At 43.9% G+C, this 19757-nt stretch overlaps 1 protein-coding gene across 10 annotated transcripts in view; it reads left to right on the forward strand.

Moving 5' to 3' along the window:
- ncoa2 (nuclear receptor coactivator 2) overlaps positions 1–19757 on the forward strand; it is a 440942-nt gene that overhangs the window by 382295 nt on the left and 38890 nt on the right. For 7 of the 10 annotated variants that reach the window (XM_072467588.1, XM_072467593.1, XM_072467592.1 and 4 more), the window contains 4 exons: positions 742–1038; positions 11435–11524; positions 12831–13269; positions 18208–18385. In XM_072467588.1, the coding sequence (XP_072323689.1) occupies positions 742–1038; positions 11435–11524; positions 12831–13269; positions 18208–18385 (1004 nt within the window). The remainder of the gene's footprint in view (positions 1–741; positions 1039–11434; positions 11525–12830; positions 13270–18207; positions 18386–19757) is intronic. The other 3 variants (XM_072467595.1, XM_072467596.1, XM_072467597.1) reach the window with 1 other exon arrangement.

Genomic DNA, 19757 nt, shown 5'->3' on the forward strand with positions numbered 1-19757 from the left:
CCGCATGCTCTTGGATCGCCCGGGCTGCTCCCGCATGCTCTTGGATCGCCCGGGTTGCTCCTGCATGCTCTTCACTTAAAGTTTACTAGCTGTAACCCTTTTCCTGCTTTGAGCCTTTTTCTCTGCTTAATTGGAACCTCTCCATGCCCCCTCTCCTTGAACCTTGCCTGAGATTCTTCAATGGCACAAATGGTTTTACACCTATTTCCCCTTTTGCACGGGGGCACTGGGCCCACCCTCAGCCCAAAGAACTTGAAATGTTGACTTACACACTTACAGCCTACTCCTCCTCTGCACTTGTGGAGATACTCCAGGGTCTGTTGGGACTTCGGGGGGGTTGGGGGTGGGGGGCTGTAGGACGGACCCCAACCTCTGCTCTGGACTTTTAAGGTAAGTTGGATTTCATAACAGGCCATTGAATTACATTTGAAGTGCAGCCTCTGTTGCAACGTGGAAAGGTTTAATGTAGTACAAATTTAGCTTTGTATTTTCTGTTTTTAGCTTGACGAATATTTGTCCAATGTCTCAGATCTCAGAACACCTTTCAGAATGAGTATAGAGGGATACGGCACAAAGAAGTGCTGAGGGTTTTGGCCAAGATTGGTATCATGACCGGTACAGGCTTGGAGGGCCGAAGGGCCTGGCCTGTTTGTGTGCTGTGTTATTCTTTGTTCTTTGTTCAAAGTGAAAAGACCATTCAGCAGATCTCGCTTAATTATAGTTGTGCTTTTTTTTTCACAGAGCCAAACTGTGGATCACCAGGCAGAATCGTTTTCTAGTCAGAAATCCACAATGATGGTAGAAAAGCCTCAAGTTTATAATCAGCCATATGGTTCGCCGACCACGGTAGTACAAGGAACCTACTCTAACATGCAGGATCCTAACTTTCATTCTTTGGCTACTCAAATGGGGCAGCGACCAGGATACTCAATGTTACGAATGCAACCACGGCCTGGGCTAAGGTCTCCTGGTATGGTAGCCAACCCACCCAATCAGCTTCGGCTTCAACTGCAGCAAAGGCTTCAAGGACAGCAAATGGTAATTCCTGATAGTCATTTCAAAGTTCATGTTTACTCCTCTCGATTCTGCTTAAAAATAATGACATTTTTCATCGAATTTACAGTGCAGAAGGAGGCCATTCGGCCCATCGAGTCTGCACCGGCTCTTGGAAAGAGCACCCTCCCCAAGGTCCACAACTCCACCCTATCCCCATAACCCAGTAACCCCACCCAACACTAAGGGCAATTTATCATGGCCAATCCACCTAACCTGCACATCTTTGGACTGTGGGAGGAAACCGGAGCACCCGGAGGAAACCCACGCACACACGGGGAGGATGTGCAGACTCCTCACAGACAGCGACCCTAGCCGGAATCGAACCTGGGACCCTGGAGCTGTGAAGCAATTGTGCTATCCACAATGCTACCGTCAATGTCCTGGGAACATTCTAGCAGTGTCCATTAATAAGAATCATAGAAATGTACTGCAAGGAAGGAGGCCCTTCAGCCCATTGCGTGCTTGTCAGCTGAGAAAGAGCTGTCATCCAGTTCCCACTTTCCCTTTTCAGAGATCTCCAGATCTCTTTCTCCACACCCCATCCACCACCATCAGGGAGAAAACCCTTCTTCTCAACTCCCCTCCTGCTAATTACTTTGAAACTATTTCCCTTGGTTATTAACCTCTCTGCTAAGGGAAATAAGCCCTCTTCACTCTCTCTAGGGCCTTCATAATTTTATACACCTCTGTTTCAAGGAAAACAACTCCAGCCTATCCAGTCTTTCCTTTTTCCAACCTTGGCAACTCCCTCATGAATCTCTGTACCTTCTGCAGTGTGATCGCATCGTCCCTGTGATGTGGTGACCAGAGCTGTATGTAGTACTCTAGAATCATGGGGCTGAATTTCATGTGGGGCAGGGGGTTGGTTTATTGCTCACACCCCCCATTGCAAGAGTCACCCAGCAGCCAATTTTTTTTTTCTTTTTGGAAAGGCTGACACTGGACCGCTAACATGGTGCCAGTGAGTTAACCAGGCTGATAGTTGGGAGCTGAAAGCCAGTCTGATTGACTAGCAGCAGCAGCAGAACTGAGTAGTTGGCACTGCTGGGATTGCAGGCAGTACCACGATGGATCTCAAAGCCAAGTAAACCCCAGACCTTTATAGAGTGGAAAGGGATCAGACGGCCTAGCAAGGGGATTGAGGTTGGGCTTGCGAGGCCAGGAGGAAACCGAGGAACATTGGGTGGGTTTGGAGGCCAGTCAGGGAGGTAACATCTTGAGGGATGGGTATCCCCAATGTGCAAAAGGCAGTCTCCCAGCAGAACCCCACCACCACCACTGCTGAAAAGATGCCCAGCAGAGGTGGGCTATAAACTCCAGCTGATTGAAATTTTCAGCACAGAAGGAAGCCATTTTGGCCATCGAGCCCATGGTCGTCGGCCAGAGTCAATCCAGCTTTGTCCCATTTTTCAGCTCCTGTTGCGAAGCCTTATAAGTTGCAGAACTTCAAGTGCATTCACATATGCTATCTAAAATTGAGGGTTTCACCTCTACTTGCCTTTCAGGCAGTGAGTTCTGGGTCTCCTTCATCTGCTGGATGAAAGATTCCCCTTCAATCCCCTTTAATCCAATCTGAATATGTATTCCATGGTTATGGACCATTCAGTCAAGGGAAGTAGCACCTTCCTATCAACTTCAATTTTATAATCATAACGTTATACATTTCAATTCGCTCTTACCTCAGCCTCCTCTGTTCCAAAGAAAACAACTCTAGCCTATCCAATAATATACTCATAACTAAAATTTTCCAGTTCAGGAAACATCCTTGTAAATATCATCTATTCTCTCCCTCTAACGCAATCACATCCTTCCTATAGTTTGGTGACCAGAAACGCAAGCAGCTGTTGCCTAATTAATGTTTTATACAGTTCCAGCATAACCTCCCAGCTCTTTACTGTCTATGCCTCAGCTAATGAAGGCAAGTATTTTGCCGCCTTGACCACCTTATCTACCTGTCCACCAACGTTCAGAGATCCCTCTGTTCCTCTACACGTATTATTATCCTACCAATTATTGTTTATGAAAAATGAAAATGAAATGAAAAGTTTATTCCCTTACCTTGTCCCCAAATATATATTCTCACTTTTCTGGATTGAACTCCATTTGTCATTATTCTGCTCACATGACTAGTCTATTGTTAACTTCTGATATGTCTTTTTTATTATCAATCACACGGCAGTTTTTCTATAATTTGCCATCTTCCTAATCATGCCTCTTCTATTCAAGTCCAGATCATTGATCTATATGACAAAATGCAGTGGATCTAGTACTGAGCCTTGCAGAAACCTTACTGGAAATAGCTTTCCAGTCACACAAACTTTCATCAGCCATCAGCACCCTGCCTCTGACCAAATATTGTATTCAACTGGACATTTTACCTTTGGTCTCATGGGCTTTTAATGTGATGGCCAGTCGCGTTACAGACAGGAGAGAAAAAAGAACAGAATTTCTTTGTCCTCTCATCGTCTATCCATAAGCAGAGGTGTTTTGAATTATTTTTGATTTTTTATTTATTTTTGATTTGATTTATTGTCACATGTACCAAAGTACAGTGTAAAGTATTTTTCTGCAGCCGAGGAACGTACACAGTACGTACATAGTAGACAGAAGAATAATCAACCGGGAACATTGACAAATGGTATATCGACAAAACAGTGATTGCTACAGTGCGGAACAAGGGGCCAAACAAAGCAAATACATGAGCAAGAGCTGCATAGGGCATCATGAATAGTGTTCTTACAGGGAACAGGGGGAGTCATTGAGGAGTCTTGTAGCTGTGGGGAAGAAGCTGTTCCTATGTCTGGATGTGCGACTCTTCAGACTTCTGCACCTTCTGCCTGATGGAAGGGTCTGGAAGAAGGCAATGCCTGGGTGGGAGGGGTCTCTGATAATGCTGTCTGCCTTCCTAAGGCAGTGAGAGGTGTATACAGAATAAATGTGAGGGTATGATGCGTTGGGCTGAGTTCATGACACTCTGCAGTTTCTTGTGATCTTGGACCAAGTAGTTGCCATACCGGGCTGTGATGCAGCCGGATAGGATGCTGTCTATCGCACATCTGCCGAAGTTTGTGAGAGTTGATGCAGACATGCCAAATTTTTTTAGCTTCCGTAGGAAGTAGAGACGTTGTTGGGCTTTCTCGACTGTTGCATCAACGTGAGTGGACCAGGACAGACTGTTGGCGATGGTGACCCCCCAGGAACTTCAAGCTATCGACCATCTCCACTTCGGAGCCATTGATGCAGAGTGTGTGGCATGCTGCGCTTCCTGAAGTCGATGATCAGTTCCTTGGTCTTTCCAACATTTAGAGAGAGGTTGTTTTCGGTACACCATGCAACCAAGTGATTTATCTCCCTCCTGTAGTCTGATCGTCGTGGTTTGAGATGCAGCCCTCCACAGCCATATCATCCGCAAACTTATAGATTGAGTTGGAGTTAAATCTTGCCACACAGTCATGTGTGTATAGAGAGTGCAGTATAGGACTGAGCACACATCCTTGTGGGGCTCCGGTGTTGAGGACTATTGTGGAGGAGGTGCTGTTGCCAATCCTGTTGGTGAGGAAGTCAAGGATCCAGATGCACAGGTAAAGGTCAAGTCCAAGATTGCGGAGTTTGGTTATTAGTCTTGTTGGGATAATGGTGTTGAAGGCGGAGCTGTAGTCTATGAACAGCAGTCTTACATAGGTGTCCTTGTTGTCGAGGTGTTCGAGTGTTGATTGTAGTGCCAGGGAGATGGCATCTGCTGTGGACCGGTTGCGGTGATAGGCAAACTGCAGTGGATTGAGACCGTCTGGGAGGCTGGCAATGATCCATCTTGTGACCAGCCGCTCAAAGCATTTGATGATAACAGACGTTCGGGCCACCGGTGGTAGTCATTGAGTCAGACTACCTTGTTCTTCTTTGGTACTGGTATTATGGTGGTCCTCTTGAAGGAGGTGGGGACCTCGGATCGGAGTGCGAGGTGTTGAAGATGTCTGTGAATACACTCGCCAGCTGGTCTGCGCAGGACCTGAGTGCTCGCCCAGGGACTCCGTTGGGGCCCGTTGCTTTCCGCGGATTCACTTTCAAGAAGGCAGCTCTTTGAGGCTGTAATAGTGGGTATGGGTGTGTCCAGGGCTGTTGGGCCGGGTTGCACTGATACATTGGCTGACTGCTCAAAGAGGGCACAGAACTTGTTCAGATCATCGGGTAGGGTTGCTCCAGCCCCAGATATTCCACCTGGCCTTGCTTTATAGTCTGTGATCTTGTGTAGCCCTGCCATAGTTGTCGTGGGTTAGTGTCGTTGGCCTGGGACTCTAGTTTGATGCAGTATTGTCTTTTTTGCATCCCTGATAGCTTTCCATACGTCGTACCTGGATTTCTTATATAGGCCAAGGTCGCCAGACTTGAACACCTCCATCCGGAACTTCAGCAGGGAGTGAACCTTTTGGTTGACCATGGTTTCCGATTGGGGAATACCCATATTGTCTTCTTTGGCACACAGTCCTCGACACACTTACTGATGAAGTCTGTGAGTGTACTCATTGCGTACTCGTCCAGGTTAGCTGGCGCGGACTTGAATATGGACCAGCCCACATTCTCCAAGCAGTCGCGGAGGATGTCCTCAGATTCCTCGGACCAGCACTGCAGTTTTCTTGACTGGCTCAGCACGCTCGAGTTGCTGTTTGTAAGCCGTAAATAGGAATACTGACTTGTGGTCGGATTTGCCAAAGTGAGGTCGGGGAATGGAGCCGTGGGCTCCTTTGATGCTCGTGTAGCAGTCGTCCAGCGTGTTTGCACCTCTGGTGGAGCAGGAGATATGTTGATGGAGTTTGGGTAGGACCTTCCTGAGGTTGGCCTGGTTGAAGTCTCCAGCCACGATTGCCAGAGCTTCGGGGTGATTTGTTTCTTGGTTGTTGATGGTGGAATGGAGTTCGTCAAGTGCTTTCTTCACTTCTGCCTGGGGTGGGATGTAGACTGCTGTGATGAGTACAGAGGTGAATTCACATGGGAGGTAGAAAGGGCGATACTTCACGGTTAGGTATCCTAGGTCTGTGGAGCAATGGCATGCGAGGGACACCACATCCGAGCACCAGGAGGTGTTGATCAGGAGGCAAACACCCCTGCCTTTCAACGTGCTTGAGGCCTTTGTGCGGTCTATTCGGTGGATTGAAAAACCTTTGGGTTGGGTGGCGCAGTCTGGTGTGGCTGAAGTGAGCCATGTCTCGGTGAAGCAGAACACACCAGTATCTCACTTCACTCTGGGAGGTGAGTCTAGTGTTGAGGTCATCCAGCTTGTTCTCAATCGTTTGGACGTTCGCCAGGCGTATGCTGGGGAGAGGAGTCTTGAAGCCACGTAATTTAAGTTTCACCTTCAGGGCGGCGCGTTTTCCCCTCTTCCTAGGTCTGCGGCTGTGCTCGGCTGGCAGGGATGGCTTTGCGTAAGGTAGGTGATTGCGTTCGAGGGGTCGTGGATAATGGTGGTGGTGTCAGGGTCACTGGAGGGGGTTGTGCGTGGGCCGGTCTGGTCTCGTGGGGCGGTGAGGTTGGGTTCACCTTCCGGTGGGGACGGGCAGGTACCTGTCGCTCTGGGATTGGCTCGGGCATTCCTGCTTCGATGGCAAGGCCCCGCGCCCCTTTTAAGTAGGCCATGACGTGCTTCCCCAAACTCTGATTATGTGCTCCAGTTTTGTAAGTAACATGCAGCAAACTCTCTATGATTAACTCAGAAGACGAGTTTATTTCACATTGATACCTGGAGTTGGAATGTCTGCAATCAGTCACTTACTACACTCACCACACGCACACGCTCTCCACACACACGCATGCTCTCCACACTCTCCACAGATGCGCGACAAAAGATTTTACAACTATGAATGGCAACATAAAATAAGCACAGAAGTGAAAAGTTCATACGAGTTCCAGAATCCAGAAAGGCATATCTAGAGGGAGTTTCTTTCATGGCGGAGTTCAGTTCAGATGAGTCTCTAGTTGGAAACAGCAACACAAAAGCCCTCAAAAACGAATGAGGGTTGTTTTAAAGTAAAACAGGAATTGTGGAGTTCAGAGATGGTGGATGTCTGGTGGTCAGCTGGGAGCCCTGCTGATCTTTTCAGGTTGGAAGTGATCTGTGAGGCTAGAAATGTAATATTAAAAAGCATGGGTCATGTGATGTCCATTGCAGCTTCATGAGTAGTTTCTGTGCTTCTGGCCAGAATTATTTTTTCCCTCAGGAGTGAGTGAAATGGTGGCTGTCAACAGCATAATGAATTTCGTTACATCTGTCTTTGTTACCGGCCTGGATGGGGAGTTAAATCATCTGTTAATCTTCCAGTTTGGTGATTAGAATGTGGCCTTACAATGGGGATTCAAATTAAAAAACAGGTCCTCAAGGATCATAATCTCCGGATTACTGCCCGAGCCACGTGCAAGTTGGCATAGGGAGGCAAGAATAAGGGAAATTAACACGTGGCTGAAAGAGTGGTGTGGGAATGAGGGGTTCCTTTTCATGGGACACTGGCATCAGTTTTGGGACAGGGGGGACCTATACTGTTGGGATGGTCTCCACCTGAACCGAGCTGGGACCAGTGTTCTGGCGAAAAGAGTAAATAGGGTGGTCAATAGGACTTTAAACTAAAGATTGGGGGGGAAGGGAAAGTCAGGGAACCAAGAGGTAAAGTAATCAGTGGGAAGCGGAGCTGCTTAGGAATACAAAAAAGCACGAAAAGACAGAACTCCGGAGAGGTTACGATCGTCCCCATCCCACAAAATATGACACAGTGTATGGAAAGGCTCAGTAAACCAAGGTCCACCACACTAAGAAAACAAAAAGGGACGGTCAATAGAGAATTAAAGGTGCTATATGTAAATGCGCGCAGTGTACGGAACAAGGTAGATGAGCTTGTGGCCCAGATTGTGACTGGCAGGTATGATGTGGTATGCATCACAGAGACGTTGTTGCAGGGGGTTCAGGACTGGCATTTAAACATCCAGGGATTCACAATCTATCGAAAAGACAGAGGTGGGCAGAGGGGGCGGGGTTGCCTTGTTAATTAGGAATGAAATTAAATCAATAGCACTAAATGACATAGGGTCAGATGATGTGGAGTCTGTGTGGGTAGAGTTGAGGAACCACAAAGGCAAAAAACCCATAATGGGAGTTATGTACAGGCCTCCTAACAGTGGTCAGGACCAGGGGCACAAAATGCACCACGAAATAGAAAGGGCATGTCAGAAAGGCAAGGTCACAGTGATCATGGGGGACTTCAATATGCAGGTGGACTGGGTAAATAATGTTGCCAGTGGACCCAAAGAAAGGGAATTCATTGAATGTTTACAGGAGGACGTTTTGGAATAGCTTGTGATGGAGCCCACGAGGGGACAGGCCATTCTGGACTTCGTGTTATGTAATGAGCCAGACTTGATAAAAGATCTTAAAGTAAGGGAACACTTAGGAGGCAGTGATCATAATATGGTAGAATTCAGTCTGCAATTTGAAAGAAAGGTAGAATCAGATGTAAAGGTGTTAGTTAAATAAAGGTAACTACAGGGGCATGAGGGAGGAACTGACGAAAATCGACTGGGAGCAGAACCTAGTGGGAAAGACAGTAGAACAGCAATGGCAGGAGTTTCTGGGAGTAATTGAGGACACAGTACAGAGGTTCATCCCAAAGAAAAGAAAGGTTATCAGAGGGGGGATTAGGCAGCCATGGCTGACAAAGGAAATCGGGGAATGCATCAAAGCAAAAGAGAAAGCCTATAATGTGGCAAAGAGTAGTGGGAAGTCAGAAGATTGGGAAGACTACAAAAACAATCAGAGGATAACAAAGAGAGAAATAAGGATGGAGATGATCAAATATGAAGGTAGGCTAGCCAGTAACATTAGGAATGATAGTAAACGTTTCTTTAAATACATTAAAAACAAACGGGAGGCAAAAGTAGACATTGGGCCGCTCCAAAATGATGCTGGTAATCTAGTGATGGGAGACCAGGAAATAGCTGAGGAACTAAATAAGTACTTTGCGTCAGTCTTCACAGTAGAAGACATGAGTAATATCCCAACAATTCAGGAGAGTCACGGGGCAGAGTTGAATATGGTAGCCATCACAAAGGAGAAAGTGCTAGAGAAACTAAGAGGTCTAAAAATTGATAAATCTCCGGGCCCAGATGGGCTACATCCTAGAATTCTAAAGGCGATAGCTGAAGAAATTGTGGAGGCGTTAGTTATGATCTTTCAAAAGTCACTGGAGTCGGGGAAAGTCCCAGAGGATTGGAAAATTGCTGTTGTAACCCTCCTGCCCCCCTGTTCAAGAAGGGAACAAGAAAAAAGATGTAAAATTATAGGCCAATTAGCCTAACCTCGGTTGTTGGCAAGATTCTAGAATCCATCGTTAAGGATGAGATTTCTAAGTTCTTTGAAGTGCAGGGTCGGATTAGGACAAATCAGCCTGGATTTAGTAAGGGGAGGTCGTGCCTGACAAACCTGTTAGAGTTCTTTGAAGAGATAACAAATAGGTTAGACCAAGGAGAGCCAATGGATGTTATCTATCTTGACTTCCAAAAGGCCTTTGATAAGGTGCCTCACGGGAGACTGCTGAGTAAAATAAGGGCCCATGGTATTCGAGGCAAGGTACTATCATGGATTGACGATTGGCTGTCAGGCAGAAGGCAGAGAGTTGGGATAAAAGGTTCTTTTTCGGAATGGCAACCGGTGACGAGTGATGTCCCGCAGGGTTCAGTGTTGGGGCCACAGCTGTTCTCTTTATATATTAACGATCTAGATGACGGGACTGGGGGCATTCTGGCTAAGTTTGCCGATGATACAAAGATAGGTGGAGGGGTAGGTAGTATTGAGGAAGTGGGGAGGCTGCGGAAAGATTTAGACAGTTTAGGAGAGTGGTCCAAGAAATGGCTGACGAAATTCAACGTGGGCAAGTGCGAGGTCTTGCACTTTGGAAAAAAGAATAGAGGCATGGACTATTTTCTAAACGGTGACAAAATTCATAATGCTGAAGTGCAAAGGGACTTGGGAGTCCTAGTCCAGGATTCTCTAAAGGTAAACTTGCAGGTTGAGTCCGTAATTAAGAAAGCAAATGCAATGTTGTCATTTATCTCAAGCGGCTTGGAATATAAAAGCAGGGATGTACTTCTGGAGCTTTATAAAGCATTAGTTAGGCCCCATTTAGAATACTGTGAGCAATTTTGGGCCCCACACCTCAGGACGGACATACTGGCACTGGAGCGGGTCCAGCGGAGATTCACACGGATGATCCCAGGAATGGTAGGCCTAACATACGATGAACGTCTGAGGATCCTGGGATTATATTCATTGGAGTTTAGGAGGTTGAGGGGAGATCTAATAGAAACTTACAAGATAATGAATGGCTTAGATAGGGTGGACGTAGGGAAGTTGTTTCCATTAGCAGGGGAGACTAGGACCCGGGGGCACAGCCTGAGAGTAAAAGGGAGTCACTTTAGAACAGAGATGAGGAGAAATTTCTTCAGCCAGAGAGTGGTGGGTCTGTGGAATCCATTGCCACAGAGGGCGGTGGAGGCCGGGACGTTGAGTGTCTTTAAGACAGAAGTTGATAAATTCTTGATTTCTCGAGGAATTAAGGGCTATGGAGAGAGAGCGGGTAAATGGAGTTGAAATCAGCCATGATTGAATGGTGGAGTGGACTCGATGGGCCGAATGGCCTTACTTCCGCTCCTATCTCTTATGGTCTTATGGGTGTGAGATTCCACAAGGATGACAGTGGGAACTATTTTGCTTTGTAATCTCTGTTCAAAGCTTCCAGGTCAGATGGCCAATCCTTTGTGGCATGTGGCCTGTAGCAGCCATCTTTCGGTTTAACAAAAGTCAATTTTTAAAAAGAACAAAGTTTGATGTTCACAGGATTCCTTTCATGTTTTATTGAATTTCACTACAATTTGGAACCTTATCAAAAGTCGTGCTGAAATCCATGTAGACTACATCAAATGCAGTGTCCTCATTAATTCTCCTTGTTGCCTCCACAAAAAATTAACTCACACGACCTTCCGTTAATAGGTCCATGCTGACTGCCGTTGCTTAATCTGCTTATTTCTGAATGAACATGTATACTGTCCCTCAGAATCTTTGCAATAATTGTCCCACCACAAAAGATAGGCTGACTGGCCTGTCCCTATTTAAACAATATACCTTAGCTGTCCTCTATCCCTAGTCTTGAATTAACCATTTTGTTCCTACCCTTTATGTGAAAGACTATCATAAAGCTGTTTCTATCTCTCATACTTAGGATATTTTGGTGTTTCAGATCTTTGAAATAACTGGTATTTCAATCTGCATCTTGGTGTCTTGCTTTTAAACTGTCAATATTTTCATACAAATAACCAATGTCTTAATTTTTATTTGGTTTGTTAGAATCGTCAGCCACTAATGAATCCACTTACCACCGTCTCCAACATGAATCTACCTCTTAGGGCTAGCGTGCCGCCACAGATGAGTGGTCAGGTAGGTATCAGAAACTGGTATGAGAAGCATCTCACTTCTTTTAGTTATCCTTAATAGAAAACAGTTGTGTTTTCTTCACTAGTTTACAGGGTGAGAACACCACATCATCGAGTACTGACTTATTCGTTCTGAAATGTTTGAAGTATGATCCCTAGTCTTGGCTGAGTTGGTTGATCTCAATAAGAGTGGAGTTGCCCTCTGCACCTAGCAGCAAGGAATGGAAAATCAGTCGGGATTCTCATCCCTGATGACGGTGATCCTGCTGGAAAGGACACTTTCACTGTCATTGACCAACAGATCGGTCAAGCTGATCCTATCCTTACCACCGTAGCTTTCCAATGTTTACTGGTTAGTTTTAAAGTTACAACTTGCTACCTTGAGCAAAGAACTGGTGAAATCGCAGTCGGTACGAGTGCTTTTTCAGATGAGGAAGTGAGAAAAGTGGGTAAGTGGAAATTATATGTAAAACTAATTTGAAGAATACCTGTTAAATGTGCATTTCTAATTTGTAATTCGGGTGTGGGTATCGGAGAGAAGTCTGTGAAAGCTCTACAATCTTCCAATATTCAAATAGTTTAGTTTTGGGATTAAAATGATGCTCACTGGGATAATGGTCTCCTGACATTAATGTGAAACTTGACTCTGTAGTGATACAATTTGAAACATAGATTAATAAATGAAAATTAACTGAACAATGAATTATGAACACTATTTAATAAGCACTTTTCTGAAAAAAGTCAGGACTTCAATGATCTTAGCATAGTGGAAAAATTACATTGCCTGTATAAAATGTGTGTAGAATTATAGTGTTCCACATAAAGTAGCTCAATCTGGCAGATTGGGCAGAAGCAAGGCTTCCAAAGATTGGGGCGGGGGTGCTCCTTTGGAGGGTCGGTGCAGACTCAGTAGGCTGAATGGCCTCCTTCTGCACTGTAGGAATTCTATGGATTTCAGTTGCAATGTCAATCAACTATCCATGAATGTTGTTAAAATAAATCCTCATGAATGTCGGTAAAATAAATCCTATGTGTAAGTTTAGTAACTTAAAAGTACTGAAAAACATTGTATTGTAAAAATTACTATGTGAATTGATGTGGACAGTTATGGAAGGTGCTCTTATTAGGGTTAAGGTAATGCACTGTGCTTTAGCTTTCAGGGTCATACATTAGATAATGAGATATATAAATGTGAGCAAAGTTTATCTATGTAAATATTCAGTGAAAAGCACTCCGTAATATTTAGTGTTTAAAACGTTTCTAATATTTGAATGTTAATGTCATAAATATTTTTTCCATTTATCCTTCAGGGACCTATTAATGCACAAATGCTGGCCCAGAGACAGCGTGAACTTTTGAGTCAGCACCTACGTCAGAGACATTTGTTGCAGCAGCAAGTGCAGCAGAGAACCATGATGATGCGGCAGCAGGGTTTGAACATCCCAGCAAACATGGCAGCCTCGGGCACCATGGCAGGTGCCATGAGCACTCCTCGGATTCCTCAGGCATCACCACAACAGTTCCCATACCCTCCAAACTATGGTACTGGGCTTACTTCCCCACCACCTTCCACCAGTCCTTTCTCCCCAGTGTCCCCAAATCCTGGGTCACAGCTCCTCTCTCACAGCTCCTTGCATGGCTCCCAGATGAATCTGGCTAACCAGGGAATGATAGGAAATGTGGGAGGACAGTTTGGGCCTGTAATGAGTCCCCAAATGCAGCACAATGCCTTCCAGTTTCCCAGTTCAGGTACTGCCTTTCCTCTGAGTGCTGTTAACTATTAGAATGGCAAAAGCATTTATTATAAAAATTGTACTATTCTTTTTCTTTTGTGTGTTGGGAATGATTGAACAAATCAATTTTGGCTTTGCATTGGGTGTGGAGCTGTTGCTTGTAATATCTTTACCTTATCTCATTTATCCTGACCCATCTTCCCTTTTTTGTGAATGTGAACTTTCAGTACTAATTTGCATGCACTGCCCAACTCCGTTCTGGTCAATGCTGCTATAATTCTATGGGAGCACAAGTCTTCGACCTCTGGAAAAACTCCCAGAACTAACATATTTTTTCACAACTTCATTATATTGCATCTTAATAATATTTACTGTATATACAACTAAGTTCATTGTGCTTTTATATGTTCAAAAATGATTGACAGGGATTACAAATTCAGGATCAAGTTATTGATCCCAATCTCACAATTAATTCATATTTATTTGTACGAAAATGGGTATTGGAATGTAGAATGCTTTACGACAAGTGACTAGGAAGACGCTGACTATAACATCATTAGGGAATTGGATGAATGGAAAAAGGGAGTGTGTAAGTATGGTGGGCAAAGGACAAATAGGTAGGTTTAGAGTAGACAATGTTATTTGAAGAACCAGAACTGGCACAGACTGACATGATGGGCCGAATGTTGTCCACCAATGCTGTTGGTGGACACCATTCGGCCCGTCATGTTCTTCCTGAAACATCCAATTCTGAGGGGGCTAACAGAGTGGATGTTGAGGGGATGTTTCCCCTCATTGGGAATCTGGGGCTTGGGGCCACAGTTCAAACATAAGAGATCAAGGTGGAGACGAGGAAGAATTTCTTCCGAGGATTGCTAGTGTTTGGAATTCTCTTTCACCGACAGCAATGCAGGCTGGGTCATTGAATATATTGAAAGCTGAGTTAGACAGATTTTTGATTTACAACCGAGTCGAGGAATATGGATCAGGTAGGAAAGTGGAGTTGAGGCCATAATCAGATCAGCCATAATCTTATTGAATAGCAGAGTAGACTTGAGGGATCAAAGAGCTACTCCTGCTCATATGTCTTATATTTCAATAAAGAGCATAATTTATTCTTTCCTTTAGAACTACCAATCCTAATCCATCAGCAAAGAATTCTGTTTGGAAGCTGGACCAACTAGTAATTGCAGTGGGAGCTCATTCATGTCATTTGTGGATGTCCCTTTTCACCCAAATAAATAATGTTGTAGTAATTCTTCATGCCCACTGATTGGTGTTGTGCAGAGAATGGAAATGTACTGCTTGCTTTGTATTCTGTAGAGTTTAAGAAAAATATTGCAAAGCCAGTAAAAGGCTTTACTGCAAGCAAGTTTCCGATTCCACTGCAGCTGATACTGGGGAAAAGCATTGAGCGTTTGAATTAGTTGGATTAAGTTTCGTACCTGCGATGCATCCTGTAAAGGCGCATCACACACTTATTTCTACAAGTAAAAAAAATCATGGTTCCATCAATACCATCCGTGGTAGAGTATTGCAACTATCTTAATGTAGGCAGCCAATCACTCAAACATCTATAAATTATTTGAAGGTAGAATCCTGGATTTAAAGAGTGATATTGCAACATTTGTTTTAAGGTAGCTGTTTGTTTTAAGTCGTATGAAAGCAGCATAGAAAAACAAATTGAACGCTTTTACGTTGAGGACTGTGGTTATTATTTGTCTGCACATTTTGTTGCTGTTAAACATATATGAATGCAAAGGAGTTGAATTTGATTTAGGTAGTCTTTAGTTTCTGACTTAATACTGGATGTGATAAGAGTAGGATTGGTAGTTCTAAAATTCTATCAGTAAAACAAAGAGGCCCCGGGTTGCTGTCAGTGTGGAGTTTGCATATTCTCCCCGTGTTTGAATGGGTCAGACCCCCACAACCCAAAGATGTGCAGGGTAGGTGGATTGGCCACGCTAAATTCCCCCTTAATTGAGGGAAAAAAAGAGAAAAAAATAATTGGGTACTTTTTTAAAAAAATAAAAAAAATTTAAATTGTGGTGAAAAATATTTGTAGCACTACCCTTTTCGGGAGAGTGTAATAAATGTGATTGGTTTATATAACCTGTTTCCATTATAAATGTTGATTAATGTTTCAAATTATGTGGCAATTTCGAGTCACCAATCCACCTACCCTGCACATTTTTGGGTTGTGGGGGTGAGACCCACGCAAGCACGGGATGAATGTGCAAACTCCACACGGACAGTGACCCAGAGCCGGTATTGAACCGGGGTCCTCGGCACCATGAGGAATGTAGGAATTTATAATGGAGCAAATGGACAGAAACAAAGCATGTAGCATTTTTAAAAATAAATTTAGAGTACCCAATTAATTTTTGCCCAATTAAGGGGCAATTGAAAATCGCTGAAAATTTTCTATTTAGTATGGCCAATCCACCTAGCCTGTACACCTTTGAGTTGTGGGGGTGAGACCCACGCAAACACGGGGAGAATGTGCAAACGCCACACGGATAGTGAGCAAGGCAGGGATCAAACCCGGATCCTCAGCACAAAATATATGACTAAAACAGGGAGTGATTAAGTTCGGCGTACTTTGATCAAATATTCTTAACCTCTAACCTCACTACACAGTGAGTCAAGGCAAAATGTAGTTTTCAGGTATAGAGTGGCACAGAAAATTGAATAATATATTCTAGATTTACAAATCCTGACTGACTAAAATATTTTCCATGAGAACATGTTATCAAGTAATTTTATGAAACAATAGGCAGGATTCTCCAGCCTCCCAGCCGGGTGTTTCCCGGCGGCATGTCGGGGTGAGCCATACGCTGTCAGTGAAATGATCTGCTCCCGCCGCTGTGAATGGAATTCCCATAGAAGCCACCCCACTCTGCCGGGAAACCCGCAGGACCAGAGAATCCTAACGTCCGCGAACAACCGGAGATTTGATTTTTTTTTTAAATACATTTAGCGTACCCAATTATTTTTTTTCCAATTAAGGGGCAATTTAGTGTGGCCAATTCACCTACTCTGCACATCTTCGTGTTGAGACACTGGGAGAATGTGCAAACTCCACACGGACAGTGACCCGGGGCCGGGATTGAACCCGGGATCTCGGCGCCGTGAGGCAGCAGTGCTTGCCACCGTGCTGCCCTGTCGATTTAATTTGTAAATAAACTTTTTTCTTTATTTAAAGAAAAACCTTTGCTCGTATGTTCTATCTTTACAAAACTTGAAAATACTGGTACGTTCCAAATATGATCCAATCTTTTTTAATTTAAAGTACCCAAATCCATTTTTCCAATGAAGGGGCAATTTAGCATGCCCAATCCACCTACCCAGCACATCTTTGGATTGTGGGGGTGAAACCCACGCAACCACGGGGAGAATGTGCAAACTCCACACGGACAGTGACCCCGAGCCGGGATCGAACCTGGGACCTCGGCGTTTTGAGGCAGCAATGCTAACCACTGTGTCACCGTGCTGCCCTAAAATGATCCAATCTTAGCGAATAATATACCATGATAAACTTAGCAGTCTTTCATCAGCAGTTTCGTATTGGCCTCTCATCAAACTGGGAGAAACCAGTACTGAACTGATAATTGCACAAAGCACCCTGCATCCAACCAATAATGCAAATGGGATCTTGGGCTTAAAAAGTATTTCAAATGCTATATGTGCTTTTTGGTTTTGATACACTGAGGCACATTTCCAAAGTTTAGAAATTGGGTAGTGATTTCCATTTGCCGTATGTTCTAACCAGAACAGGGATTCATGCAGCACCTAAAATATCAAGTTTTGACTGCACATTTGAAATAATTTGATTACTTTTAAGAGTAGACTCTAAGCTGCCATGCAAACTGCATTATTAATCATACATGATTTGCAGTATCCCAACTCAACTATACAGCCTTAATTCCTCTGCTCCTTTATCATGTATTGCAGTGATTCTAAAGTAAATTTGACTTAAAAGCAAAATTAACCTGAAATAGAAAATAGTGTTCGTAGTATCCCTACAGTACAGAAGGAGGCCATTTGGCCCTTTGAGTGTGCACCAACCCTCTGAAGGAGCACTCTGCCGTGTCTACTCCCCCGTAACCTAACCTGCACATCCCTGGACACTAAGGGTCAATTTAACATGGCCAGTCCACCTAACCTGCACAACTTTGAACTGAGGGAGGAAACCAGAGCACCCGGTGGAAATCCACACAGACTTAGGCAGAACTTGCAAACTCCACACAGTCACCCAAGGCCAGAATTGAACCCTGGCGCTGAGGCAGAAGTGCTAACCACTGTGCCTCCCCACAGTGGCACGGGTGGCACATGGGGAATTCTAGTACAGTAGTGGAATTATTACTAAGGTAATTTCACTGCCAACAGCTTGTTAAGATTGATTGTAGACATTTTCCAAGAACATGCACACCACATTTTGAATTCAGACAAGTTAAAATGACAACTTTTGTTTCTACCCTTCTCCCTTCAGAGTTTGACCCCACAACACAAAACCATAATGAGTGTGCTACCCTTTGTATTCTGCACAGTCAGTAACTTTAATTCTCTGGTGTCTAGTGGGGTAAATGCATCATGTAATGTGGGCAAACCTTATAAATTAAGAATCATGGCCTCTTTGGAATTAGCCAGTCTGACTTCAATTGTGCTTTTTATTCCAGGGCCCATGCCCCTATTCAGGAATCCTATGTGTGTCCTGTTTGTTGGATATGGATAAACCTTGACTGCAATGGCCTCAACATTGACTAGCCAACTAAAGGGGCCATGTTGACATTTAACTAGATTTTTTTGGTATTTTTAATAATTAATACTCCAGACATTGTTTTGTTATCTAGATAGGAGAATTGTTTGAAATTTGTTATCTTTATATATTTTTTAATTGTACACACAATAATAGCTTTTTCAAAATTACTACATCTGGTTTGTTCATTCACAGGGATCAATCAACAGTCTGATACAGGATTTGGTGGGGCGACAACTCCCCAGAGCCCATTATTGTCCCCACGGATGAGTCACACACAGAGTCCAATGATGCAGCAGTCTCAATCTACAACTACTTACCAGTCACCTTCGGAGATTAATGGCTGGCCACAGGGAAACCTAAATGGAAATGGGTATTTCTGATTTTCTCCCATAAAGTTTTAATTTAAGCTTTAAAGTGTTCTATACGGTGTTGTATAGGTGTGGGAGCTCGGTAAAATAACCTTGACCCTAGCCTATAGGGGAAAGCGGTGTGGATTCCTCTCAGTGAGACTGTATAACTTTGCCATAGTAACTGCATCAGTCCTGAGGAACTGGCCAATCACCTTGCAGTAAGCAATAATTATAACCTTTGCCAGGGTTGCTAACTTGCGAAGAATTTTTTAAAAAAGAGTAATGTACTTATTGATTGGCGGTGGGGATCAGATTATGTAATTATGTGGAGAGGAGTTGTTTAAATCTTGCAGAAAGGAAAACCGCCATCAATGTTGATTTAACATTCTCTATACTTGCTATTGTGAAATATATATATATATATATATATATGTGTGTGTATGCAGAATAGAGTGCTAAGCTTATTCATAAAATATATCTTAGTTGTATCTGTCACTTAATGTGTAGTTTATAATTTACTGCAATTTGCCTGTTAATTAATGTTTAACTATTGTTGATTTTGAGTTTTAGAGTATAGGTGATTAAGAAATGTTTGCTTTGTTTGACTCTCGTCGACTAAAAACCTTCTGTTTCAAACTGGAGTCTTGAGGCTTCTTTTTTTTTGGTAAATAACTGGGACTTCAGTCTTCTGCTACTTAAATTGATGGTCTCTACCGAGATTGTAATACTGTAGACGTAACACAGCTTTCTACCAATTGATTTCGGTTTACCCTTTCCCACTCATATGGCTCGTCGTAAAAGCTACCTAAAAAGTGATATTGGCTTTCACAATACGAAGTCTTACAACACCAGGTTAAAGTCCAACAGGTTTGTTTCGATGTCACTAGCTTTCGGAGCGCTGCTCCTTCCTCAGGTGAATGAAGAGGTATGTTCCAGAAACACATATATAGACAAATTCAAAGATGCCAAACAATGCTTGGAATGCGACCATTAGCAGGTGATTAAATCTTTACAAATCCAGAGATCCTCAGCACCTGAGGAAGGAGCAGCGCTCCGAAAGCTAGTGACATCGAAACAAACCTGTTGGACTTTAACCTGGTGTTGTAAGACTTCGTACTGTGCTCACCCCAGTCCAACGCCGGCATCTCCACATCATGGCTACCATCGACACCGCAAACTGCCGGCTCAAAGTGGAGAGGATCTCCAGGAAGATCGCGCATATAGACACTGACATTAAGTTTCTACAAAGATGCAAGAAAGCAGACAAGATCCCGAAAGGGCTACAGATCACAAACCCACTCAAGTCGACCTACAACACAGACTATGCTGAGAGACTCTGCCGTCGCACCTCTCTCACGCTCCTCAACCACCTCGTCCGCCAGCTCTACAGCA

This window comes from Scyliorhinus torazame, chromosome 11 (assembly GCF_047496885.1).
Source record: "Scyliorhinus torazame isolate Kashiwa2021f chromosome 11, sScyTor2.1, whole genome shotgun sequence".
NCBI classification, from domain to species: Eukaryota; Metazoa; Chordata; class Chondrichthyes; order Carcharhiniformes; family Scyliorhinidae; genus Scyliorhinus; species Scyliorhinus torazame.